General features: G+C 43.1%; 1 protein-coding gene across 1 annotated transcript in view; it reads left to right on the forward strand.

Annotated features, from left to right (window-relative positions):
- Nucleotides 1–27,425, forward strand: part of TBX15 (T-box transcription factor 15) — a 98,749-nt gene that overhangs the window by 36,122 nt on the left and 35,202 nt on the right. Inside the window, exons 2-5 of the mRNA XM_037135147.2 lie at nt 18,583–18,796; nt 22,774–22,875; nt 24,581–24,752; nt 25,791–25,958. Of these exons, the coding sequence (XP_036991042.2) occupies nt 18,583–18,796; nt 22,774–22,875; nt 24,581–24,752; nt 25,791–25,958 (656 nt within the window). The remainder of the gene's footprint in view (nt 1–18,582; nt 18,797–22,773; nt 22,876–24,580; nt 24,753–25,790; nt 25,959–27,425) is intronic.

The following is a 27,425-nucleotide window of genomic DNA, read 5'->3' on the forward strand; positions in this document are numbered from 1 at the left end:
TGGTCCTCATTTAAACCAGGTTTAAGGCCAAAAGAAGGAGACCAGACCATGGGGGCTTCTGCCCCAAGGATACAGGAAGAGAGAGGTTCTCTCTGTTCCTGTGGGTCCTGGCCCTGCATTAACCAGCTTCATCTTGGGTCCTTCATCCTCAGTCCCTGCATGTCCCCTCCCAGTGGACAACAAGTCACATAAGGTCGTGCCCTGATGGAGCCTCAGACAGCCATGCAGCCTGAGATCAGAAGAAGAAATCTCTGTCACAAGCCAAGTGTGCCCAGCCCCCAGGCTGGGGGCTGTTACAGTGGAGGGCGACTTTCTGTGTCTGTCCCATAAGAACAGCTCCTTACAATTGTTTTGAAGTTGTGACACATCTTCCTACTCTCCCCCCCCCCTTCGTTTCTTCCACTTGTGCCATGTGGCCAGCATATACTAAATTAGAAGTATTTATTCTATACTTATGCTAATGGATGATTTTCAAGCAAGATATTAGGGTATCATCTCCTGTATGTATCTTTTTTTAAAAGATTTTATTTATTTTTGGAGAGGGGAATGGAGGGAGAAAGAGGGAGAGAAACATCAATGTGTGGTTGCCTCCTTTACACCCCCCACAGGGGACCTGGCCCGCAGCCCAGGCATGAGCTGGGAATCAAACCAGTGATCCTCCGGTTCACAGGCTGACACTCAATCCACCGAGCCACACAAGCCAGGGCCTGTCTATATCTTTTAAAGGCCAGTGTATTTCAAGGGCCACAGAATGGAATATTTGAAATTAGGGCTGTCTTAGAGCATCAGGGTTGGGTGATTGCTACAACTCCAGGACGTATACAAGAAGTTTAGGACTGTCCTTGCTTTGAGATTGTTTGTGAAACTCAGGGAGGTATCTGGAGATGGCCTGCATTGTGGATCACAGTTTCAAAGCGTCTATGTTTTCTTCCCATTTGCTGCCAGTTCTGTGGATCCTGGTGATCTGGACCACCTTGAGCCACTGAACCAGGGCTGACTGAGAGGCAGATGAGGTAGCACCTGCTTCTGTGGCCCTCAGATGCAAAGGCCTCAGCTGAGGGCCTCCTGCCAGGTCTTTGCCAAGGCCTTTGGCTTTCTCGAATGACTTGATCACACACTGATGGTTTAAGGCTGGGTGCTCCCCAGCTGGAGCCCTGAAAACACTTGCGTGGCACGCTAGAGAAGGGAACAAACTTGAAAGAAACTCTCACAAAGTAAATCACCAGGACCGGATGGTTTTCATCCAAGAGCTGGGGAAGGAAATGAAGTGTGAAATAGCACAGATACTGATGAAGACATTAGTTCTCCATTAAAACCACAACCATGTCAGAGAAGAGGAAGTCCGAGAACATGATGACCTTACTGCCGGAGGGGAGAGATTAGTGGCCTCGCTGCTGCCTCTGGAGAACCTGGCCCGCTTGCAATGAATGACACAAAATATAAACAATGGCACAATAGCTTTTATCACCTTAAAACAGGTAAGAGGGACAGTGCAGCAGCTCACGCACAGCAGCATTTCAGCAGAACCTTGGAAAGAGTCAGATAGTGAGTAGGTAACGTGGGGGATGCTGTCCCCGCCCCTGTGCCCATGGCAGACATCACTAATCAATCTGGCACTCTTCTCTCTAAGCTTGGATTGGTCCTCCTACTCTAATTGTGTGCTCTCAACTGTCCCCATCAAATGACCAGAGTTGACATGTATGTTAAAACTCACTCAGTCTCTTTGCCTAAGGGGACGTATTTTATCATGGACCATATTGGCTCATAACTAAACTGTAAATAATGAGATGAAGGAAGTCCCTCACAGGTACTTTGGTTTGGGAGCATGACAAGAAACATGCCTCATTCTTTCTTCTAAAGGCTGAGTTAGCAGAACAGCTGTCTTAAGGGACAGCAGTTTTGTGAGAACTGGATCCAGATGTGTGATCCCAGCCATGGGAGGGTCTCGGGGAAAGCAGGGGAAGTCACTGTCTCTGAGGCAAGAAGCGGCCTGCTTCAGAAGGTCCTTTAAGAGGAGCATCAGTGGCAGCACGCCCCACCAGGCACGTCCCTGTAGAGTTTCAAGAAAGGTGTAAACACGGTTGAGTCCTGCCACGGCAGTGACTCCGTAGGGCTGAGATGTGAGGTAAGTGCTGAGAGAAGAGCTACACGGAGGCCCAGAGGGAGACGAGACAGGAATGTTGGACCCTCAGGAAGCTGAGCAACTTGGTGGGAAAGCCGAGGTTTTGCTGGGTTTGGCCTTTATTTCACACCCAAGGAGCAGAAGGCCAGGGAATCCCAGGGGCTCTGCACAAAGCATTTTGCCGTGGGATTGAGCAAAGCCTCTGGTCACTGGTAATGGTTAAAGCGATTTGGATAAGTATCCTGCAGCCTAGTCGCCTCCATATCAAGGGGTATGTGATTGGGTAGCTCTCTGGGAGTGGACTGAGATCGGACCATTTGAAGAATGAATCTGCCTCCACCATTGGCAGATAGGCTCTTTTGCTTGCTCAGTGAAAAGATGCTCCATAATTTGATGAACAGAGAATCAGGCGACAGTAAAATGCACTTAGCATCAGAGAGACCCTAATTGTTCTGTGAAGTCTCATTGATAATTGAGGATCTTGTCATACCATAGGGTTGTCACTGTGGGGCCGGGCAGGTGCTCGGCCATGGCAGCAATGATACGATGGCGTCCAGTTGGTCAGCAGACCTGGGTGCTCGCCCCCACGTCACCGCTAGGTGCCCCATGACCTTGGTCACATCTAGCAGAGTCATAGGTCATGGCATGAGATGCTGGGGAGGCTATTTTGTCTAGCTCTTTGCCTTACAATAGCTAGGGATTATAATCTTCATTAAAAATGTTTTTTTTTTCTAATCCTTCCCCAAGGGTATATTCATTGATTTTTTAGAAAAAGGAAGGTAGACAGGAGAGAGATCAACCTGAGAAAAAAACATCAATCATTTGCCTGTTGCACGTGTCCTGACCAGGGATTGAACCCACAACCTCTTGGTGTACAGGACTGTGCTCCAACCAACCCAGCCACCCACCAGGGCTTTAATCTTCATTTTAAGGGCAAGGCAGTGGTTGCTCAGCAGGAGTAGATGAAGTGAGCACTGTGGGGAGGTGTGGAGGGGGGAGGGGGAGAATCCAGGCTCCCCACGAGCAGGCAGGCCTTCTCACGTCACCACTTGCTCCTGTGTGTCTGAGCTTCCCGTCTTTACTGTGAAGTCCTGCAGGTTTAGCACGATGTTCAGAGCGCAGGGAGGAGGCTCTGTGGGTTAAATGATTAAATGTAGTGCTGATAACGTACATTTCTAAGGCACTTCACGGTTTTCCCAGGGCTTTCATCTCCATAATTTCGCCCTGCTGAGGACTCATTGAGTTGGGGAAGCAGTAGGATTCCTTAAACACTTTCCACAGATGCCTCAACTGGGACTCAGCTGGATTAAAAGGCTTCTTCAAGGTCACAGCAAGGTCAGCCCCTGGCTCAAACTCCTACCTCGTGATTCCGAATGCAGGGTTCCTTTCACCGTAGAATGATAGATAACAGAGCGTTTTGGCTATTTATTATGACAGTAGAGGCTTCGGCATCACAGTGTGATTAAAAATAGACTGGACAGGGAGGTTCTCAGAAGCAAACAAACTGAGCTCACCAGAGTGTTCTCGGGGGCAGGCTTGGTGGTGTGGCCTTTAGGAAAGCCTTGGCAGTCCTACCTCGGGTGGCGTCACCTTCTCACTGTGCCCAGCTTTCCCTGAGGAGCTGGCATGGGGGTGGGGACCAGGGACTGAGAGCACGTCCCCCGGTGAGGGGACTGCATTGCGTGTCCACAGTAGCCAGCTCGCATGGCTCTTCCACACGTGGGGACAAGCAGCCTGGCAAGCCCCAGGTTTCTGGGCCACTGACGTTTTCCGAGAGGCAGAGGGAAGGAGGGTGAGGGAGTCAGGAAGAGTGAACGCAGCAATTTTCATTCACTTCAAGATAATTTAATTCATAAATATTAATAATTTTTGTTAATGATTATAGATAGTAATAATAACCCCCTACCCCCAAAATGATGTGCTGTGGATTATAGTAAAAAACCAAATTCATTTATACATATGCATATACACAGTTAGAATAAAGATAGGGAGGAGCTGAGGGAGCACACAGAGTCCGTGTGAGTGGGTCCGCTAGCGCCATGCCACACCCACTGAGGAACTCAGCCTCTGGTCTTCATGCAAGACACAAAGAATATGTTTTTATTAAGGTACAATACTATGCCCTGTGTTGTATTCTTTAGGCTATTTTTCCCATTGGAAATATCTGGCCGAGGAGAAATGCTTTACATTAGGGCAAAAAGGAGCTTGGAAGGTAGACATTTGTCCCACTTGAAGGAAACCTGTTCAGCCAGTGGTTCTCACCTCTTTCAAGCCAGAGATTCTTTTGAGAACCCCAGAAATACCACAATCCTCTTTCCAGCAAAATGCCAGCTCCTATAAATGTAACTTAAAATTTTAGGTCACTTAGAAATTTCCAAAGCCCATCCATTGACTTTATCCATTTTTTAAACAAATAAGCAATTTGTTTAAAAAAATAAATATTTTGTAGAATAATTTTTTCTTTTCCAAAAGGTTCATTGCATGCAGGTGAAATGATTTAATGGAAGGTGTAGGTACATAGCCAACGTGCCACAAAAATTCTGATTTCCATGAAATTCCCTAGCCTATCACATTTGCATTTTACACTTTTCTTAGTCTTTTTGGGGGTTCTTTTAAAGATGCGATGTAGTGTGTACTCCGTGGTAACTCATATCTGATAACACGAGTGATGTCTGGTACAATAAGGAAGATTTATCTGCCTTCGCTGTTAAATCCATTTTGATTACGTGTAGAATATGGTATATGAAGTAATACTTTAATATATACAACAGCCCACACGCCATCAATAAGGTCTCATCCTCCACACTTGTGAATTCTTGGGAAAAAATTACTTCCACATGTTCCTAAAACTACTTAAGATTTTTGACTGGTTGGTGGTCTATTGATTTTAAATATCTGACCTGCCAAAACGCCATCTTTAAACTTCAGTGATACATGGAGGTTTGGAATTAGCAGGGCTGAATTTATTGCAGAACAAAGGGAGGTGATGATTAACACACCCATCTGAGCAGTAAGGGGAAAAATAATCCTTGAATGGATTAGATGCCATGATCCTAAAACCACATTCTCTGAATGTTGGGTCCTTGCCCAGAAATGGGGAGAGGCCAAACACTGGTGCCTTTTACACGACAGGGTAACTGCATGGAGCTCGGATCAGGGACAGTGGAACTGAGAGTGGAGGGTCGATTGGGAAAAAGCCCTTCTTTTCTCCTGGGGTCCAGCAGGGCTGAGGCCCTAGACCCACTGTGTGCAGTGCCCCTCAACACGGAGAGCCCACACCCTCAGTGTTGTGCAGTTGTCAGTCTGCCTGGGTAGAGGTTACCTTAAAGTACAAATGAATGAGGTTTTATTTTATTTTTCACCCCTAACCAGGAATCACTTATTAATTTTTTTGGCCTCCAGGAAGCTACTTTCAAGGCTGGCATAGGGGCTGCCAAGACGAAGGGAATTCTTCTGCACTGTCCCACTGGAAGCCAAGTGTCACAGGCAGGCTGTCTCTGTTGACTGGCCGTATCTGGGAGATTCTGGGTGTCGTTCCAGGAAAATTGATCTTTGTAAGAACAGCCCATGAACAGAGAGCACTAAACCCATTTTCTGGTTGATTTTCCCATTATCCTCACTTGCCTTGCAAGCTTTATAAAAAGCAGGGATTTTTCACATAAGCCCAGGTGCTCAGGAAATCTCCTGTCACTCTGAGATGGGCCGGGACATGGTGCCATGTCCGAAGCTTCTAAATACAGTTCAGGCTGGGTCATCATGAACAGATGCTGAACTGGCACCATTACAGGGGTCGAAGTGGGAACTGTGACAGTGCTTAAATGCCACAGCCACTGGCCTCGACATCTTCCCGAGCCGGGACAGGGAGAGGCAGTGCACAGCCTTATGGGGAGGAGGGTAGGAGCAACTTTGGCAAGGAACTTCTGCTGCTTCGGCAACACTGCCACTCCTTCGGAAGGCGGCCGACACCCAACCCTGCTTCAGCTATTTTAGAAGTGATCAGTCTCTGAATCGCTGACACACTTGGAGGACACTGTCTCTTCCATGGTCATTCTGACCCTTCAAGGTAGGTTGGCCCCAGGGGAAAAACAGAGTCATGCTGTGGCCAAGGTGTTGGCTGAGGAACGAGTGGAAGTAGGTGAGCTGACCACGATGACTCCAGGCGTGGAGGTAGGAGTAACATGTGGACTGTGGGGTCCCCAGATCAGTGTTTATGCAGAAGACAGTGCTAGGCAATTCCTCACCACGCTCCACCCTTTTCTTTTTGGCCATCACCTAAAATCTACCCAGGAGTTAGCTTTCTTGACAACCCATGCTCTTGTGGGGAGGGCTTTGGAAGAAAGAAAGGAGGCAGGAGAGACTAGAGATGGGCTTTTCCTGGAAGGGTCTAGTGATATGGGGCATGAGGGTGGGAGTCTTAAGTTTTGCAAGCATCCCAAGCTGGGGTTGGTAAGTTGTAAATATAAAGACACTGCTATAAATACAGTCCATCAGGGGTGTTTGTTTCACTCTCAATGCTTGCCCTGTGCCCCCAAGGTGGGTTCCTTTCTGTTGTCAAAGCATTTGATATCAGGGTTTTTGAAGGTGGCATGGGATGGTGAATAAGTTCAGGCTTTGGAGTAAGACCACGATTCTTCTCTTCTTTCTGATGCTGCTAGGCGGGTGTTACTGGGCATGTTATCTTGGCTAAGGCTCAAGGATCTCACTTGTCAAATAGGGTTATATTGCCCGACTCTTAGTCAGGCCTCACCCTCATGCTCTTGGAGACTCCCTTAGGTACTAGACCTTTTTTGCCTTCTCCTGAGCCAGATGGTGAGTGCTCTTGATGAGATGGTCAATTTGGAGTCAGGAGACTCTGCAGCCTCCCAGCTGTTTGCCCATCTTTCCCATCTCTCATGGAGTAGGGCTGTTGGGCAGCTTCATCCACCAAGGTTGGTCTCTCTGCTTCTCTGCTCAAGGCTGGGGTTTGCTTCCTGGTCCCATTTCCTCACTGAAGATCCAACATAACAGCTTTTTTTTTTTTTTTCCAGTGGATCATCCTGTTCTCTCTTCTTGCAGATTCTAGTCATTTTCTTTCTCATACAGTGTGGCAGCCACCGTGAGCCAGGAGAGGGTCACTTAAGTAGACCCACACACAAACAGGCTTCCCTAGCTGCCATTCTCACTGTTTTTGCTTGACCTCCTGCCTTCCTGCTGTTTATCCTTCTAACATCACTCAATTTTCAGTTTTTGCTCCAGGCTCTTAATTATTTCTTGCAGCATACCGTCTTTTCCTGTTCCACATTTCAATGTTTCTGCATTAGGATTTGCTTTTCTCCACTGAAAGAACACAAACCTTCTTTTTCCCACTCAGATATGGACAGAAAAATGACTGAGAAAGATCTAATCCCTGTGGTCACCTTCCTTTTCAAATGTGGAAGGAGCAAACATATAATATACTCCTACTGTGTGCCAGGGGCTGTATAATATACTCCTACTGTGTGCCAGGGGCTGTACTGCACACCATCAGCATTTCTATTGTTTAGATGAGGAGATTGGCTCAGGAACGTTAAACACTTGCCCAGAGTCACACAGCTGTGTGCTCTTTCCCCTTCCTGGCAGCTTCTCCAGAAACCCCACTTCACTGCAGACAGTAGGGACACCAGGGGTACAGAGTGTGCAGCAGCTATCGGTACAGGCATTATTGTGTTCCTGAAGAAGACATTGCCACCCTCTCTGCCACCCCCCTGACAGCATCACCAGCTCTAGCACTTGGGGAGAGAGTCCAATTTATCCTCAGGACCACAGGCACCTGAGAATTTTCTAGATGATTCATCTTGACTCATGGATGTGATGGAATTCACTGAGCTCATTTGACGCCCCTGCAAGATTGCAGGTCAGACCTTGCCAGTCAGTTTTAACACAACTCACAGTTGAGGGAGGAATAGGTAGTGGGATTCTAATAGCTTAGACTGCATGTGGAGGTGACCCTTCTGGGATTTCATTGGGAACGTGGCACTCAATGAAGACACCTCATTATTAGGGATACGTGGGTCTCCTAAGGAGGGTCAGAAGAATAGCATTGCAGATTCTTCATCTGGCTCAGCTCACCCTCCCTCCCAGCTCTTTTTCGTCCACACCTCTTAATTTGCTTGATCAAGCATACAGCATTCCATTCATTCACTCATTCATTCATTCAACAAAACCAACATGTTATTGAGTGCAAAAAGGTGCCAGAGCCTGTCACAGGTACTGAGGATACAAGAGGAATAACACAGACATGGTCTGAATTACTTGCTGTTCTCTGAAACCATCTGGTCGACTTGACTGCCACACTTCCGCTGTAAAACTCCCGTTTCCTGGAAGATCCTTCTCCGTGTTTCACGAGCTCTGCCTCTTCATCTTGCAGACATCTCTTCATCAGTCCCAGAGAAGACCCTGGGCTGAAAGAGGAGCGCCCCCGTAGCATTTTGTTGATATTTCTCTTAGATAACAATACATGAAAATCAGCCTTCGTATAGTCCTTTTACTAGTGACAAGGTACTTCTTTATTGTTGTTCAATCATAGTTGTCCTTATCTTCCCACTATTATTTGACCCTGAGCTACTTACCCCCATGTCCCACAGTCAATTCTCCCCCACCATTGTCTTTGTCCAGGGGTCCTTTATACACATTCCCTATTGATAAAGTATTTACATAAATACACAGACACACTACGCTTTGTTAGTAACTCATAAAAACGTCATGAAGTGGAAATACCCATCTAATTTTACAAATGATGAAACTAAGGCTTAAAAGCATTGGCTCATTCAAGACTAGACAGTAGGAAAGAGAAGGTGAGCTTTAGAACTTGACCCTCAACATGCTGTGTCCCATGCTGGACGTTGCCAGTTCTGATTTCCTCAGCTTATTTATTGACCTGTGCTGTCTCCTAAGTGGTTTTTGTAAGTTCCTGAGGACATAGATAATATTTTATTCAATGTCGTGCCCCTTACAGTACCTCATGCATTGCCAGGCCCAGACTACATAATCAATAAATATTTGTGGAATAAGTGATTGATTGAGTGGATGAATTGAAAAGATCCTGGGGAGGTGGTTATATAGTTGCCAGTCACGTAGCTCCTATAGTCATTAAACAGGATGGTCCTCTAGGTTTGGCTTCATCAATTGAGTGGATTTTAAACCACGTGCAGCTGGTGGTCTCCTGAGTAATAATTTTACAGGCACTGCATCTGCCTGGCTGGGTCCTACCTACATGTTTGAAACTGCCACCCCCGAAGGGGACCGCCTCCAGAAGTCATGGTCAAATTACACTTATTGCTTAGAAGTTGGTTGCTTAGTTCTTCCTTTTAGATTATTAGGATGAATGTATTTATTTATTGGTGCACAGGGAGGATATCCTTACAAGGTGTAGGGCAAGTTCTACGGCCTTTGGGGACAGCTTCCTTTTCACTTCGTGGACATTTAGGCCCCATGTGGTAGATGTCTGGTGATGGTGCTGTCGGCTTGATGTTGGGAGGCTACAAGTGGTTGCGCCCGCAAAGAGCAGACAAGCGCTGGCTTGGGGATGAGCTACATGTTACTTCTTCCAGAAAAAAATTGTCAAGAGCCTCGGAGAGGCCTGTGTTGACAGCTGCTGGCCTAAAATTGACTGGTAAATCTTGAAGACCACCCAGTCCATTAGCATTGACTTTTGGAGGACCTCTGGTGCAAGATGTATTTACACAGGATATTGCCATGCGGCTTGTGACCGATTTTGGTTTACTCCATTGATGCATTTTCTGTGCTTCCATCAGGCATGTTTTCTGAACCAAAGGTTGATCTGAAGAATTTTAATTTTGTGGGGAGAAGGAAATAAAATATTTGAAATCAGGACCATTTTAGAAAATCAAGAACTTACAGGTATCCTCATTTTTTCTCCGTCTTCCTGATTAACATGATTATTGGCAGATTGCCTTATATGTTAATTTGATGCTTGACTGTTTATAAAGTACTTTCATATACATTATTATCAGGTGACTTCTCCTAAAGCACAGCTATCCATTTAAAATGATCAACAACTTTTGGGCCCTGAACTCTGACCTGAATTAAGCCTAAACAAACTAAATGTTCCGCAAGTAGGAAGTGTTTCAGCTTCCTTTTGTGTCTTTTAATGCTGTCATTACACATTTCTCCAAGTACAAACATCTTCCAATGTGATTTGTACCTTCTAATGTTATTTTGCTTATGGTCTAATATAAAGCAAAAGAATGATTTGACATTCACTGTGATCTTCAGTGATCTGTCACATTTGGATGTTTTACCCAGGGGGACCTGGGGACAGGAAATGAAATACAGCAAAAGAGGGCCTTTACCATTGTACTTATTTACTAAGTTATGTTAACTTCACGAAGAGACCTTAATGGTTCATGCACATAACTACCACGCTACTGAGAAAGACAAAGCCCCATATGACCTTGGCTTGACGTTTCTGTTCTCCCAGAAGAACCGACAGTGTTTTAGTTTAGATAGAGCTGTCTTCTGACTGAGCAGCCTAAACATTAGTTCTGCGTTGCCAAGTTCAGAGTCAGTGGAGCACACGGCTCTGCAGATCTGGTTCTGAAAACGGGCAACAGTGTACAGTGGCAAGTGTTGCCTCTAGTGTCAGACTAACTCCAGTGCCACCCTGACACCTCCTAGCTCTGTAATGTGAGAAAAGCACCTTCATCTAGCCAAGCACCAGTGTCCTCATTTATCAAATGGCAGCATGATGCCCGTGCTGTCGGGGTTCCTGCAAAACCTGCTTGAGACAGTGGGGATAACTGTCCAGTGTAGTGCCTGTTACTTCTACCCCGCCCCTCCTTTTTTTGCTTCCACCTTCAAAGTGCGCTGGAGCTCAAGAGGCTGACCCTTTAATGACACTGAGTCATCTGATCGACAGAAATAGATATAAAAATTACTGCTGCCACTTGTTTGCAAAGCCTCTTTCTAGACCTTGGGGTTGACTTTTGGGCCCTACCTCTGGTTCTGTGCATCACAGAGAGAGGTGTTGGTTGTCAGGTGGGGAGCTATGTGCTCTTACTCCCCTTAATTGGCTTATTGGCAGGGGAATTGCAGGCTTCAGGTTACCTCCCCCTTTTTCCCAAATAGAACTCGAAGGGCATGGAGAACTCAGAGACTTCATTCCATTACTAATCATCTAATGGCCTCATCTGAGAGTTTGCTATCATCATAATTTTATTTTAATCCAACCCGGGTTATAGTTCATGCCCATGAAGCTCTGGACAGGGTATCAAATTTGGGCTCAGTCCGTACTCAGGTCAATGCCAAATGCTCTGCTTCTGCCATATTTAGACTTACTCTATGAAAACTTTCATCACCCGATTTCTCTAACGTCCCGGATACAATCTGACATTCCAGAACCAATTTCCACTGCAGAGGTCCTCTGGAAAGAGGAGTTTCCTTGAGCCTGGTACAGAGGGTGCTGCCTGCTTCTCATGTCAGTCCAGGTGTGAAGGGGGGGAGCCCAGAGATGGCCATGGGGGTGTTGGTTTAGAGACTTTGGGACTTAGGAAGTAGACGGAGGAGTGGTCACCATATCAATGTCAGATAGGAAGTACCACTCAATCTGGTAACACAAATGAACAAAAACACCCCAATCGTTTGTTTGATTATCATGTGTGTTGGGTCTTTCTCCTTTGTTTCAAACTATTTTCTCCCTGGGGTAAAAAAATGACAGCTGGGGTCCAGTCTTATGGAAGGGGCACTATGCATCTAATCTCAGATAATTCCCCATCTCTTACCTGACTCTATAGTCGTTTTCCATCACCCACCTTTAACAGTGAAACCAGGCGATCATATGTCAGTCATTCAGGACATGTGGCAAAGCATTCAACCCAGCTTATGGAACTCACAGCTGGAAAGGAAGACAGAAGTATCATCCCCTTTACTTAAAAGAAAACTTTGGTATAAAGGTAATAAAGTCTAGACTCCATATTATGACACCCAAATTTCTCCTAGAATTTGGAGAAAATAAACTCCATGTGTCTAGGGATTATTGTTTTTAACCCTGATGTTGTGTCAAAAATCCAGAAGAGTAAATGGTACATAGTAAACGTTAAATAGTCATTGAGTTGAGTCAAACCTGACTTTCCACCTTCATTGCTTGTCTCACCTCTCCTCTTCCCTTTAAGCTGTAGCCATATCAATGAGCTACTAGTTCCCTAAAAATGACAAATATTTTTAAATATACACATACGTGTTTTTTTTTATTTTTTGATTTAATCTTTATTGATTTTTTTAATTACCATTTAGTCTCCCTTTACACCCCTCCCCTCAGCAATCACCACATTGTTGTCCATGTTCACGAGTCCTTTTTCCTTTTTGTTCAATTCTTCTACCCCCAACCCCACTAGCTGTCCATCTATGAGTCTGTCCCCATTTTCCTTGTTGGTTCAGTTCATTAGATTCCACATATGAGTGAAATCATATGTGGTATTTGTTTTTCTCTGACTGGCATAATGTTTTTCAGGTGCATGTATACTGTTGCAAAGGGTAAAATTTTCTTCTTTTTTATTATCCAGTAGAACTTCATTCTGTAAATGCCCCATAGTTGTTTTATCCACTCATCTACGGATGGGCACTTGGGCTGCTTTTATACCTTGGCAACTGTAAATAATGCTGCAATGAACACAGAGGTGCTTATGTTCTTTCAAATTAGTGTTTTGGGTTCCTTTGGATGTATTCCCACAAGTGGGATAGCTGGGTCAAAAGGCAGATCCATTTTTAATTTTCCGAGGCATCTCCATGCTGCTTTCCACCCTGGCTGCACCAACCTGTATTCCCACCAACAATGCAAAGGGGTTCCCCTTTCTCCACATCCTCGCCAGCACTTGTTTGTTGAAAATGACACATCTTTACTCATACTTCTTCCACGATCCTAAATTATGTCCTCATGATTTCTGTGCTTGCTCACATTGAACTTACATTTCAAGTTTATCCTCAAATGTCACTTTGTAGTCTTCTTGGCCCTCTCCTCACTGCTTGCTCTTCAAAGCTCATGAACACTTTGCTCCCGAATCTGTCAGAGTACCTATTGCAGTTGGTCTTTAATCATTTTGTGTCTTTCCTGCAAGATGGTGAGCTCCTTCAGCACAAGAACCCGTTATACCTGTCTTGATCCATTGCCATATAACCTGATCTATACAAAGTATAAATGTTTGTTGAAATAAAAATAGAATTAAATACAGTCCCATATGCCTGCATCCTTAGGAGGTTGAACTGATGTAATCTGGATTTGGCTGTCAATAATTATAAAATGGAAATACTAATAACTCTTAGATTTGTTCTATTCACTGATGTTACGTATGGAAAGTCTTAGAGTGCCAATGCATAGTAAATGCTCAGTAGATACCATTAACTCTTTGGTTGAGATAGTTCTTGTGAGCTCGTATTCATTTCCCTGTCCAAAGTCACTCCTGTTGTTATCAACAGAGTCACTAGATGCCATTTTACCATAAAGACATAAACATAATTTTTTTTTGCCCAGGAAGATAGCTTCCCCCAGTCCCTGATAGTAAAGATAAGGAAATAGAATTAAAGATAAGTAAATAATAAAGGCAAGGAAACCAAGACCTTGTGAAGTGTCTTCCCAAGCCTGGCGAGAAGCTGGGCCTCCAGAGGAAATGTGTGCTGTTTGCTGTCGTAAAGAGTGATTCTTTAAAATTATTCCTTACGTGGGGATGAAAATCACCTGGAAGACTGTGAAATTAGTTTTAATAATGTCTAATTTTGATATTAAGTCAAAGCACATATAGGTCATGCATTTTCTATACATGTCAACCAAGTCAACTTCCTGTGGATTGTTCACTGTTGTTAGACTTGATGATCTTGGAGCTTGTCCATCGTTAAACATTAGACTGAAAAGGGGCTTTATAACACCCCTCATTAAATGTGCATGTGCTGGGCTGTAAAGATTGAGGAATGTGGAGACCAGAATAGCTGTGTGACTTGGCCAAGGTCAAATATGTTCAGCCATTTCAGTTGTAAGGACGGTCGAGCTCGTTGAGAAGTGTTAAGGATTGCTGGCTGCCTTGGCGAGGGTTGAGCCTAGTCTGAACTTGGGGAGACTTGATCGTGGGATCAGGAGGCAGAATCCCTGCCTCCCACACTGGCAACTTTCACCCTTTTTCGTCTTATGGCACACAGAAACTAATTACTAAAATTCTATGGCCCAACCCCCCAAAATGCAACTTTTTTGCCAATCTGACAAAAAAAAATCAGTATAATTTCGATTCATTCATACTGAATGGCTCCCATTGTGTTGGCTGTTGACATTTCTTTCATTTAACAATCTAAGGGAAAGTAGGTCAGTGCCCCCAACTAAATGTTCAGGTATTGTATGTTTTAAAAACTCTGAGGCACTCCAGTGTGCCATGGTCCACAGGTGGAAGATCGCTGTTCTGGGCCATGCTGTTTTCAATTTTTCTTAATCTCAGTTTTCTTATTCATAAAATGGACATAAAAATATATGCCACATCTACTTCATCAAATGGAAGGATATATTAGATAATGTATAAAATATAAATTAAGGAACTTTTATAATTGCTAGTATTTTTCATGAATTGAGAATTGAACTTGCTCTAAGCTAAACCCCACCTTCTGTGGGAGCTGAGTATCCAATTCTATTCATAGTAGATAGGTCAAGGATAGAAAACAAACAACACTATGAACTGATGGTTAGAATCTCTTTTTTAGGGATTTTTTGATGGTTATAAATATGTTGGTTTGACCCTTTGAGTTACTCCCTGCTCTCCGGTGACTTGTAACTGGCGCAATGCAGGTTCCCTAAGTTTTCTCCTTTAAATTCTTTAGTTATGTGTAATGTTATCACTTATGCTCTTGATTTTCTGAAATTCTCCTTGTTAAAATACTATTCACAGGAGACATCTGACAACCAAGAAGTCTTTTCAGGTCATTCCAGTGAGTTCCTAATGGTTATTTTTTGAAGGCAGGAAGTCACAAATTGCCACGAATAAAAGAACTTGAAAGCACAGAAGTGTTTTCTGGTCTTCAAGGGACTGATTATATTTCTGAGTGGATGACCCCCGATTTGATTGAAATAACCTGGTGTGCATTTCTTACATTTGTGATGTAGGTAACTTGATTATACATTCTGATTGATAGCTCAAATAATTGATCTGATTAGCCTAAATATTTTATGAAACTCTGATTAAGAAATGTATTTTACCTCTATAAACTGTTTTTACCTAAGCTGTGGGTCTTGACTCTGAGATTACTATTTTAAGGCTTTTGTAAGTAGCTTATGTCATGGGTAGCCCTAACTACTCTGGGAGTTTTAAAAAATGTATAAAATATGATATTAATTTTATTTCCAAATTATGATGTCTAAGAAACAACTGAGAATGAAACATTATGTGGTGCATCCATGTTATTGCAGATGTGGGCTTCTGCCTGTACTTTGTGTATAACAGTCACTCTGTTTTGGGAGGGATTGAGAATCTAGGAGCACAGAATATTTCCTGGGAAACAAATAACTGTCTCGGGAAATCTTCCTCGTGGGCAGATACTGCCTGTACCTCCATGGACTTGCCCATTTCTTTCCCAGTAACCCTGGGTACCCCAGGACTGTCCCAGTCTTCTTGGGTCCGTCTCTTTTCTGGCTTCCTATAAGACTTACAAGATTATATGTAGCGATGTGGAAAACTGTATGATAATAGAGACAAGTAGTCTCTGATTATTTGTAAATGTGGCCAGTTTCCTCTTGTTCCCCATGGTGTACTTCAGTATTTCCCAGAATCTAGCACACTATTGGGCACATAGTAGGCACTCAGTAAACAGGTAATTGATCAACACTAACTGGGAAACTTCTCCAGGTCTGGGATTCTGTTTCAAATTACCTACACAGTACCTCATAGAAGGCCACGTGCTGACAGGTGCTTATTGACTGATTTGGTTGAAACTATAACCAGAATATTCATTCAATTCCTTAACTCCTACAATGATGTGACTTTGAGCCCTTAGTCTTTTTCTTCATTTAAATCACCTGGCCAAAACAGTCTTAAATGTGATGGTTCTAACTGAGGTTGCCTGGGTTATGACTGAAAGTTGCATTAGACAAGATTCGTGGTTCTCTAAGTCATCAGAGAAAGGAGAGATTAGAAAACTTTTCGGTTCAATCCTTCTAGTTGCATGATTAGAAAATAGGTCCATTGTGGGTTCTGTGACTCATCCATGGTTATTCATTCATCTGTTTAATGGTACATTGTGAGTGTCCATTTTATTCCAGATGACATAGTGAATTCAGAGGAGAGCCTCTTACTTCCTAGCTCTCCAGCCATAGCCCTGGTTCCAACCCCAACCTCAGTTCGGCTACTGTTAAATATTTATCACGTAGCAGTTGTATTTTTCCCTCCGCTCTCCTTTTCCAAACACATATCGGGGAAATCAAAGGTCCAAAATTTCTACTGGGCCCTGCTCAGGATGTCTGTTTTCAACTTTTTCATAATCATAGCACTCTACGGCAAGGAGATTTCATAACCTAAAGAAAAAAAAAAGTAGGACAAGACTATTTAAAAAAATCTTGCTGAGAAAGTTTTAGATATTCACAGCATTGTTGATAAGTGAAAAACTGTTGTCATATCACAGAAACAAAATGAGATCGGAAAGTCCACGTGTCCAAGGGTGGGGATTACTGCGCTAGGCCGAGGGCGTGATGACGTCATGGCTCTGCTATTGAAAAGCTTATGCGACCTGCCTAGGAAGGTGACTGGCTCTCTGCAGCAGCTCTCATGTTAGATAAGTAGCTCCACTTTCGCCTGAAGGAGACCAAAATTAGTAGCTACTGTTAGGTCCAGGGTATAAAATTATATGCTCGGACATGTCAAAATAAGTTATAAAACTTTTTTTTTTTGGTGGAGATGGTGACTGCGGATGCGCTAAAGATTGTGGGCAGAGACTTCCCTGTTATTTAGGAACTTGGTTCGGTCCTGCAGGTCCCCAAATGCCTGCAGAAGCGAAGGGTGAGGAATTGGGGAGGATGCGGAGAAATGGCACTCTGTTCCCTGTGGGCTTTGGCAAAGCTGCGGGAGATTCTTGCCAGAAATGCTGCCTAGGATTCACGGGGCCAGAAGGAAAGAAAATGAAAGGTATAGTGGGCTGGGTTGTCCCCTGCTACAGGTAAGTGATGATGGCAGCAAGGTGGCCTGACATTCTGTGCCACCCTTCCCCCACTCTGCTGGTGTCCAGGACAGATGCCCAAGAGGTCATGACCTCTGACAGCATGGAAAAGTCAAGTGTCAGTGTAAGACACTGCTGTTTCCAACCTTTTATTTATGAATATGCTTGTTTCTGGAGGAAGCAAGCATTTGCTAAGGGTGACTGAGAGAAACAGAATCTTAGGTTTGTCTCGAAGTATCCTGTGACCTAAGAAAATTGTCCTAGCTAATCTGAGTTTAGAAAGTTTTAAGAGGTACAACGTTGGCACTGGGCCCCTGAAAAGTAAAGTTTTAAAATTATAGAAAGTTCTCTGGTAGATCCGATGCGGGCCTTCTCCATCAGTCTACACGCTTCGCCCCTCCCCCCTCCAGCAGTACGGAAGACACAGGGGGAAAGGACCATCTGGCCCAGCATGCCCGCTTTTTATTTGGTTGCTCTCAATCCTACCTTCCTGTTTGGATCACCCCTCCCCTCTGCCCATACTTCAGAAACCAATCAAGGTGTCTCCTGAACTCATTTATTCCCTTTGTTTCGACCGCCTTCTTGGGTAACTTTTTCCATATGCTTATATCCTTGCCTCACAATGGATTTTTTTTTCCCATCCAAAATGGCCTGATTGAACTCTTAGGAAAAGCCACTTACTCAAATATATAACGAAATGCTTCTAAAGATCCCAAGCAACGTTTCATTACTTTTGATGACCAGGATATATGTACATGGAGGGAAAATTGCTGTGTTTAAAAGTGACTGACTGATGGGCACGGATGCTGAGTGGATGGAATTCAAGAACCCGTCGTTGTTAGCACTGAATCTGCCCCCGCCCCCAGCCCCACGTGGAATATCTAATCTAGATTTGGAGCTAAAGTCTGTTGTTGTTGTTGTTATTATTATTATTAAGACATGGCCTTTATTTATTTTGTTGCCTCAGTTTGGCTTTGAGCCCTTCAACATGGTGATATTAGTACTCTTTATATTGCCTGTTTTGGACCAATTTTCCTCAGCTGTTGCTAAAACTTACTAAAATGCCAGATGTCATGTTGGAAACACGAAACCTGAAAGAAGGTCATAAATCACAAAAACAAACCATAAAAAAATAATAAAAATACCCTGAGCACTGCACTGTGGAGCTTCCCAGCTTTAAGTGTCCTTTTGTTCTCCTCTCCCCCCCCTCCACGATGCCCCTCCCTCCGCCTCTCGTCTTTTAGGCCCAGGTGTTGTGGGGCGTGCCCCGCAGCTTCTCACCTAAGGCCTGATGGTTTGTTTTGCAGATTCCGAGCAGAGCACTGGTTCAGACTCTGAAGTGCTCACTGAGCGGACCTCCTGCCCCTTTGACACTCACACCGACCTGGGCCCTGGGGCCGCGGGCCCTGTGCCTGCTGCCATGTCTTCCATGGAGGAGATTCAGGTGGAGCTGCAGTGTGCTGACCTCTGGAAGAGGTTCCATGACATTGGAACCGAGATGATCATCACCAAGGCAGGCAGGTAAGGACGAGTTCCTTTGAATGGCCACAATCACAGAACAGAGGCCAAACTTGGAGCTATCACATGGCTTCTTCTTGTTTATTTGTGGGAGGTAGCATCAGTGAAGCCAAAGGCACGTACACTCACATTTTTTACAACTGGACAGCTCGGCAAAGGGATCTTGTGCTTTTTGTGATTTTGCCAATTTTCTCCAAGGGCTACTCAGTCCCTTCCACTCTCACAGGCATTTTCTGTCTACAAATGTTAACACTGGAGGTCTGTGGTAAGGAAGAGCTGATTTCCAGAGCAAGCACTGCTTGGTCATCCAACATTTTCAACAGAAAAAGTTTGCTCCTAAGCAACTGCTAACATCTAAGGCATTTAAAGCAGGCAGGCACTTTTGTAAGAATTTTGGTTTTGATTAGAATTGGCCTTGGTTTATCTTCTAAGCCCCGCTTGTTGATCCATTGTTTTTATTGTGGGCTTGAGATTATTACAGAACTTTAATGGCAACCTGGTGGAAACTCTTGCAAAAGTATTTCTGTAGGATAATAAAAGTTTTTAAAACACAGTTTCTCTTGAAATAAACTTTTCATGAAGCTACTCTTTCATTGGAATGTTTTAATTTCCTTGAAAGATACTGTTTTGTTAGGCATCTATTTGTGTTGGATACTCAAAACATACACTATATCATTTAAAATGGACAGGAACCCTGTGAGGTAGGATAGGATAATTCCGTACGTGGATGAGGATGCAAATGCCAAAAGATGCTAATTATCTCGCCTGAGGCCATGTGGGCAATAAAGAGCAGCTCTGGACTTCTACACAACTCTGTCCAGCTCTGCAGCTATGGTCTCAACTATTTACAGCTCTCCACTGTTAAGAAACAGTTGTAGTTTTTGCCCCCTGGATTAAAATAAAAATGATTTAAGTAAAGATAAATGGGAGCTATGCTTCTTGAGTCGATAGGGATAGTTCATTGAAATTAAAACAGTAAGGCTGCTTTCCTATTTTTCAAGCCAACCTACACAGCCTGTGTCACAGAGACCAGAAAGACCCACCTCAGTGCTCCTAAGCTGTCTTTGTGAACATGGACATTTAAAGTAAAAGAATATTTTGATCAGGTCCAGTGCACATGGATGAATATAGAGAAACCTCCCGATATAAGAAGAAATCATAAAAACATGAGATTAAAATGAACCTGAAATCTTACTCATTTTCTTTCTCTTCTAGTGCCCTCTTCCTTCTCTACATTTTTGCAGTGAATAAAACTATTAAAAGGCTTCCTAGGGGGAGCAAGTTTGAAGGAGCATTATTTTCACTACCACCTCCTTTTTGCTGCCTGGGTTTCAGTCTACTCTTGTCCCTCTATACTGCTGTCTATGTCCAGATATTCCCAGTACAGATATACAGTTTGTTCTTGAGTCATATCCCTTTAGTTAAGTTTAGAACTCACATTCTTTGCTTCTGAATTGGATTGCCTCAGGTGGTGTTGTTGCTACATGTAGCTCTGCTCAAGTCACTCTGGAACAACTCAGAAACATGCAAAGAAGGTTTCCTCCTCTGTGAACTTTGTTCACCCCCTCCCCATTGCCCTAGTTTATTTCTTCCTTTTCACTTTCTTGTCCTTCCTATGTAGTGTCTTTTTCACTTTGAGTTCCAATTCCCATTTTCTTAGTTAACGTTAGCTATGTATGACTCTCTGTTCTTTTGTTGATCGGGAGAGTTTAGTCACCATCTACTCCTCACACCTAAAAAGGTAATCTGGTTGATTCAGAACCACTGCTGTCTGTCTACAAAGCCCTCTGTTTGAAAATACCAATGGAATCTGTGTAATCAGCACCATGGACAGAGGTGCATGTACAGATGAATGAGTCTGGAAGACAAAAGAATTGGCCTAAATTTAGTCAGAAAAATAAAACCAAACACATCTCATGTTGTAAATATAGAAGACAATTTTTTCCCCAGGGTGTTGTAACTTCACTTGATATTCTGGGCCAAAATACTGACAAAAAGGAAAAACAACTTCTGATACATTTTTAAGAAAAGAACTCAAAAATCCTAGAATTCTGAGGCAAGAAGGCACTTTGGAGATTATCTAGTCCCTTTTGTGTTGTAGGTGATTGGGTTAAATGACTTGTCCAAAGTCACATAGCTCATTCACTTTAGAACTTGGGTACTGGGAAGAGACAGGTACCTTTTCTACTCTAGGTCACAAAATGTCCCAGAAAAAACAGGTAACCAACCTAAAAACATGGAACCCCTTTTCTTGAAGTCAACAAGTAAAGAAATTTATGTTTCTTAGTGTAACAAACCTCCACAGATGAACAGAACCACATTTTCTTAGTGAGTGAGAGGACTTTCTCTCCATCTGTAGCAAAATGCTCTCCAGCCATTTATACATACTGGGCAATTACAAGTCATTTCTATTAAGAAAGGAATCACTAATCTATATTTAGATCTATAGATAAAGGTTCTCAAATTTTTGTAAAGAATTAGTGGGTCAAGGTGTCTAACCTATGCCTAACTGTTAGGTTTAGCAGTTATGAGTAGTCCACCATCAAATTTCATTAGCCCACCATAAGACTAAAATATAAGGCTTTGTAATTAAAGTTGTGAGGGCAGAGGGAAAAATCTAAAATAGCATACCAATGGAAGCTTCTGAAAAGTTATAAAGTGGAAAAGAAGGAATTGTTATATATTATTATTTGTAAATGTTTAAGAATTAGCCATCATCCCTGTTAAAGGTCTCTAGTCCCCCTTGTGCTTTACCTAAATATGATTATGATGGCACTAACCTACTATAGAGGGCATTTGCTTTTTAAGTTGCTTTTGGTGGAATGTGTGACTAGCACAGAAAGCTCCTCGTATAAACAACCAGTGCACATTTGCAAGATGGCTGTCTGGGGCCAGGGTATATGGTCTATGGCCATGAAATGGAGCAAAGCCAATTAGGCCATATGTGGATCAAGCCTGTGACCTTGACCTCATTAGCACCGTGCTCTGCCCAGCTCGACTAAATGGCCCCAGATGGTTAAGCTTAACATAGCATTTTGTGTACAAGTACCCTATAGAACATTCAGGGCAATCCAAATTTTTGAACCAAGCACTTTTTATGTCTGGCTCCTAAATGAATGACATTCAAAAAGGAGCTTGATATTTTTCTTCTTTCTTATGGTTAAAGAAGAACAGTGAAATTTATTCTAGACTCCTTGAAACACAATACCTCTTTTGGGTTGCTCCCTCTTCAATTATGAGAGTAGTTGTAAAGTGCCATATCCTGACCTTGCTTGCTTTGGCAAGTTTAACAAGCCATTGTGGTAGAAACAAGGTATTGCCCAGAGGCCATGAGAATTCCTTTGGTATTTGCTCCCTATTCCACAAGGTCTTTCCTCTGACACACATGTTGACAGCCTGAGAACTTGCAGAAATTTTTCTACAGTTTTATGCATTAAAAAAAAAAAAACCTTTGGTGGCCTTTTGTTTGGAAACTGGTAGTGCCTTCCTTCTTCTTTGTCTTGAGACATTATTTTTAGAGTGGTCATTTTTAGATAGAATCAGTCAGAAATATTTCATGATTCAGCAACAATCAACTCTGATCAGCTACTGAGAGATTAAGATGATTATAAGTTATTCAAGTGTATTAAGTTTAAGAGTATAAGTATAGTCAGGATTGTTATAGTCTAATAGGAAATGTATGCGTGGATAAACAACATTACCTACCCACCTACCTACCCACCCAATCACAGTTATAAAGCAGGATATGTTATGAGCCCTTTGAGTGTATGAATCATCAAATAGGTCAATGTAAGTTAAGCCCTCAGCATATTTTATAACGATAATTTCCAAAGTGAAAAAAATCAGCCTACTTTGAGAACTAGAGGACATTGGACTTCATTGTGTTTAAAGTGCCTAATGAGAAGAGACTTTCTGAGCTTTCACTTCTGCTACTGCTGCTCCTCTGACTGCTCAGCTTCCTACTTTATTCCCATGCACAGGAGGATGTTTCCTGCCATGAGAGTGAAAATCACCGGTCTGGATCCACACCAACAGTATTACATAGCAATGGACATTGTGCCTGTGGACAATAAAAGATACAGGTAATGAATGACTCTGGAATGTGGAATTGTGGGTATCATGAGCATTCCTTAACTATCCTTTAAACTCATTTGATGGAGCATTTTACCAGTGCACTTTATAATGAATGCACTGTACAGGGAATAAGGATGGAGGATATGCCAATGGCCTGTGCCAGAGCACCGGGCAGGAAAATTCACCAGAGGCAGGAAATCAGGACTCAATAATGGGTGGGTCTGGAATCCCACTGGAGAGAGTGGGATTGTATAGTGTCTGCCAAGGTAGCAAAAATCAAATAGATTATAAGGCTAAAATTCAGTTAACATCAAAATTGATTAACATATTGAATGGTTTGGTTTATGAATTCTAAGTGAGTTAAAAGGATTTCTTTTGAAGAGGGGCAGGAGCAGTGAACCGGTGTAGTACATTCAATCATATATCTGGTGGATTACCCTGTGGAGGATGGAGGAAAATAGGAGTGTTGGGTCAAGAAGAACAACTAATTAGGGTGGTTTATTATTCATTAATATGGGTTGTAAATGAGTTTTTTAAATAATTTTCCTTCAAATTCATGAAAAGCCAACATAGTCTCTATGTCTCTTGCATGGCTTACATGTAGCTCTTGTTTGAAACGAGTTGTGGCTTAATTGATATCTTGAGATCTCAGTCTGAACAATGAGTCATGGCTTATTTTTTAAGTGTCTGAGAACTTGGCCCTAAACCCATGAATGTGGAGGAGAGAGGTGAATGGCGAAGATCAGGGCTTATGTAGTAGGGTGAGAGCTGGCCAAGAGAGAAGTGGCCTTGATTGCAAGATTTAGGAGCATAGAGGTTTCTAATCTGTTTTAGAAAAACTTGGGAGTTGGGATTTGGGCTGAGTGCCTCTGTCTGCCAGGGTGCAGGGCCCACCTACCCCTTTACCAAGAAGCAGGGTGGGTCAGATCCATGGAGAGCACTCTTCAGAACTGCAGGGGAATTGGCAAAGTCTGGAAAACTGACCTCCTTTGCTACTGACAACATCTCATTTCCAGTGGGTTTTTGTGTGTGTGTGTGGGGGGTGGGGAGAATAATATGGGAGACGATGATGTTCAAAATGAGGTTCATCAGAGGAGACACTCACTGGGAAGACTTGGCGGTGTTTCTGGGGATGGTTGCTAAGGGAAAGGCCCTCCATGTTCACAGAAATGCCTAAAAATTTAGATCTTTAGCCAGGAAATGGTTAACAAGTGAGCTGCTTGGAGGGTCTCTGCACATGGCTGTGTTTTATAGGACAATATGGAAGATGTTTTTAATAAGGAACCAAATCCTGAACAAGTGGCCAATGGATTATATGGTTTGCATTTGAAAGGTGAAAGGTTGCAGTAAAATACCGTTTCCATAGCTGGCCACGTGGGTTCAGGCTGCCTGTATGCACACAGGGGTGCAAGGCAAGGAGAGGGAGAAAAAAGAAAAAGGCTGTGAGAATGTTTTCCTTGTGAGAGCTGCAGCTTTGATCATTAACCACAACACGTCTCTGCTCTCCCCACCCCATCTCATCCTCCATTTCCATCTCTATCTCATTTTCCTCATGACCTACCCTTCTTTTTTCATCCTTTGTGTTCTGTTTAATCTCCATTACTTCTCCATTCCTGTCATCTCGTTGTCCCTTCTCCCTTGTCCCTGCTTGTTTCCTCGGCCTCCGTTCCCTCTCTACATATGTGTCTGAGTTCCCCTCTTTCCCTCTCTCAGATACGTGTATCACAGCTCCAAATGGATGGTGGCTGGCAATGCCGATTCCCCCGTGCCTCCAAGAGTTTATATACACCCTGATTCTCTAGCTTCTGGAGACACTTGGATGAGACAGGTGGTCAGTTTCGACAAACTCAAGCTGACCAACAATGAACTGGATGATCAAGGACATGTGAGTCAAAGAATCCCAATTCCCTCTTCTGCCCTCTTCCTCTTTTTGCTTGAGAGTTGACTGGCCCCAGGCTTTGGCAAACAGATAAACTAAAAGCCTTTAATTTAGTCACCTTTAAAAAGTAAGCATCAATGTTTCTTTGCTTCCTGTGAAATTTCATTCATCACACATCTAACATTTGGCAAACGTCTGCTACACATCAGGTGGTGTTTGTCAGACAGAAGCTTTGTGCTCCCAGCACTCAGGGTCTGGTAAGGGGGGGGGAACACAGGGCAAATGAAAAAGTGGTGGAAGAAAGCACAACATGTAGTTGAACAATTCACAGGGAAACAATGGATGTGACAGTTCTGGCTGAGTGTCGAGAGAATTTGTAAATTCTGGCTGCATTTATAAGGGAAGAATAGGCCCTAAGGCTTTCCAGGCATAATTGGAGCACCTGATGCTACTAATTTACTTTTTTGCAGTAAAACAGCCACTGAACTTTCACTGAATGACGGGATCCATACTGGGTGCTATGGGAAGATGGGGGCAGCTAAAACCATGGCTCCTCTCTGGAAGAAAAGGACATGTTTCTGAGGAAGGAAGAACACACAGTATTCACTCTCACATGGCATAAGAGACTGTCTATAAATTTACTAACAAAGTGCGAATAATGGCCCATAGAATTTAAAGATAGCATGAGCCCATGCTGCAAATTCGAAGCAGGAGGGAATCACTGTCATGTGGTACAGGGTCTGAGATCATTTAGTGGAGTGATGTCTATGGGTAGCAGAACAGTCATTCGGTATTTACTCAAGTAAGGCAAATATGGCCTCCATATCCCATGATCGGGATGCTGTGCTGTAGGGTTCTATGCAGTGCTCCCCAGTCACTTAGTCCTTCCTGCTGTGGGCAAGTACACCGGTTTCTGTACATTTTACCCCCATCTGCTCTCTTTCTATAATGCTTCTATTCTGTGATTTTATTTGCATGAGAGCTTGAAAAGATGAAGGGATCTTAGAGCCAACCCTGGCTTCATGTTTCCCATTCTCATTTCAGATCATTCTGCACTCCATGCACAAATACCAGCCCCGAGTTCATGTGATTCGCAAGGATTTCAGCAGTGACCTTTCACCCACCAAACCTGTCCCCGTTGGGGATGGAGTGAAAACGTTCAACTTTCCTGAGACTGTGTTCACCACGGTCACAGCCTATCAGAACCAGCAGGTAAGAGGCTGCCTTTGAGAGTCTCCTGCTCTTAAATGAGCTTATTCAGACTGTTGGTGAGAAATGCTTAGTCCTTGTACATGGCACTGAGGAGCAGGGAGTGGGAGACAGCAGGCTTGCAGGGCTCCCAAGGCACTGGTGTTGACAAGGCAGTAATGCCTAGTGGCAGCTGGCATGGTCTAGATTTAGATCAGAGACAAGATCTTTGCCCAAGAAGAGCAAACCTCCTAAGTCATCTTCATATCTCTCTGTACTACCCATGTTCACAATCTCTACCACATCCTGGCAAGTGTTCATCATGGGCGAGTACTGGGGTTTGATTCATTCCTTCCCTTTTTTGTGTATTTCTGGCCCTGGCTGCATTAAACTCACCAGGCCTCTAAAGTTCTATTTAAGACCCACATCACCTACACATTCAGTCTAAATTTATTTATGTGTGGTCACTAGTTACACCCTAAGATGTGTATGTTTTAATGTCAGTAAAATGTCCATTCATTCCATAAATATTGAGTGAGCATTGATACTATTCCAAGCTTAGTAGAGAAATTGAGCAGGTTAAGACTTCTCCCTAATCAGAGTTTTAGTTGAGTGAAAGACATGTATATACATAATGATAATACAGTAGAATAACTTAACAATAGATGTAGACAGGGTATTGTTTGTTTTTTTGGAGAATGAGAGAAGTTTTCCTGGAAGAGCTGATGCTTTTTCTAATGTCGAGACATATTTATGAATTAGCCAGACTAAGGTAAGAGGTATGTGGGTGGGGGAGGGGGAGAGAAACCAAGTCTGGAATTATTGCACATTCTGAACAAGGATTTTTTCTTTTGTATATACAAATGATCTAACTTAGTGCAATTCCCTAAAAGTTGCATGTGAATATCATTTTTGTAAATTAGATTATATTTCATCTTTTGGCAAATTGTCTAATTAGTAGGATCCTATAATGAATCCTTTTCCTTGAAACAAATTTTTTTTGCTTATTTTGCTGGAAAGTCTGCATACTTTTATTTTGGAACTGCTTGGAGCAAAATGAAATCACACTATGATACTCACGCCCTTTTGTATTTGATACTCTGTGTAGTGCTCTCACAAAGAGAGCAGTAGAGGGAAAACACTTATTTACTGAGTATTTATCAAGTGCTTACTATGTGAAGGCGAGTTATATAATGGTTTCATACAGAAGAGTGTTCCTATCTTTCATGATATATCTGAATAAGGGTCCTTAGATGTTCTTACCTTCAGAGGAATTTGAAGTACAACAACCCCTTAGCCTGGTAAATGTTACATTTTCTCAGCAGCTCAGATTCATTCCCAGGTTCAGATTTCCCTTGTGAATGCCATGCTTGATCTAAAGTATAAGAAGAGCTTTAGTTTGCTTTGGGCACTATTGAAATACTATTGAATCCTCTCACACACCTTAGATGGTGCAATTGCACAGGCCATGGAGGATACTTACAGAAAACT

The sequence above is a fragment of the Artibeus jamaicensis genome, unplaced genomic scaffold (genome assembly GCF_021234435.1).
Source record: "Artibeus jamaicensis isolate MK-2021 breed Jamaican fruit bat unplaced genomic scaffold, CSHL_Jam_final scaffold_1689, whole genome shotgun sequence".
Taxonomy (NCBI): domain Eukaryota; kingdom Metazoa; phylum Chordata; class Mammalia; order Chiroptera; family Phyllostomidae; genus Artibeus; species Artibeus jamaicensis.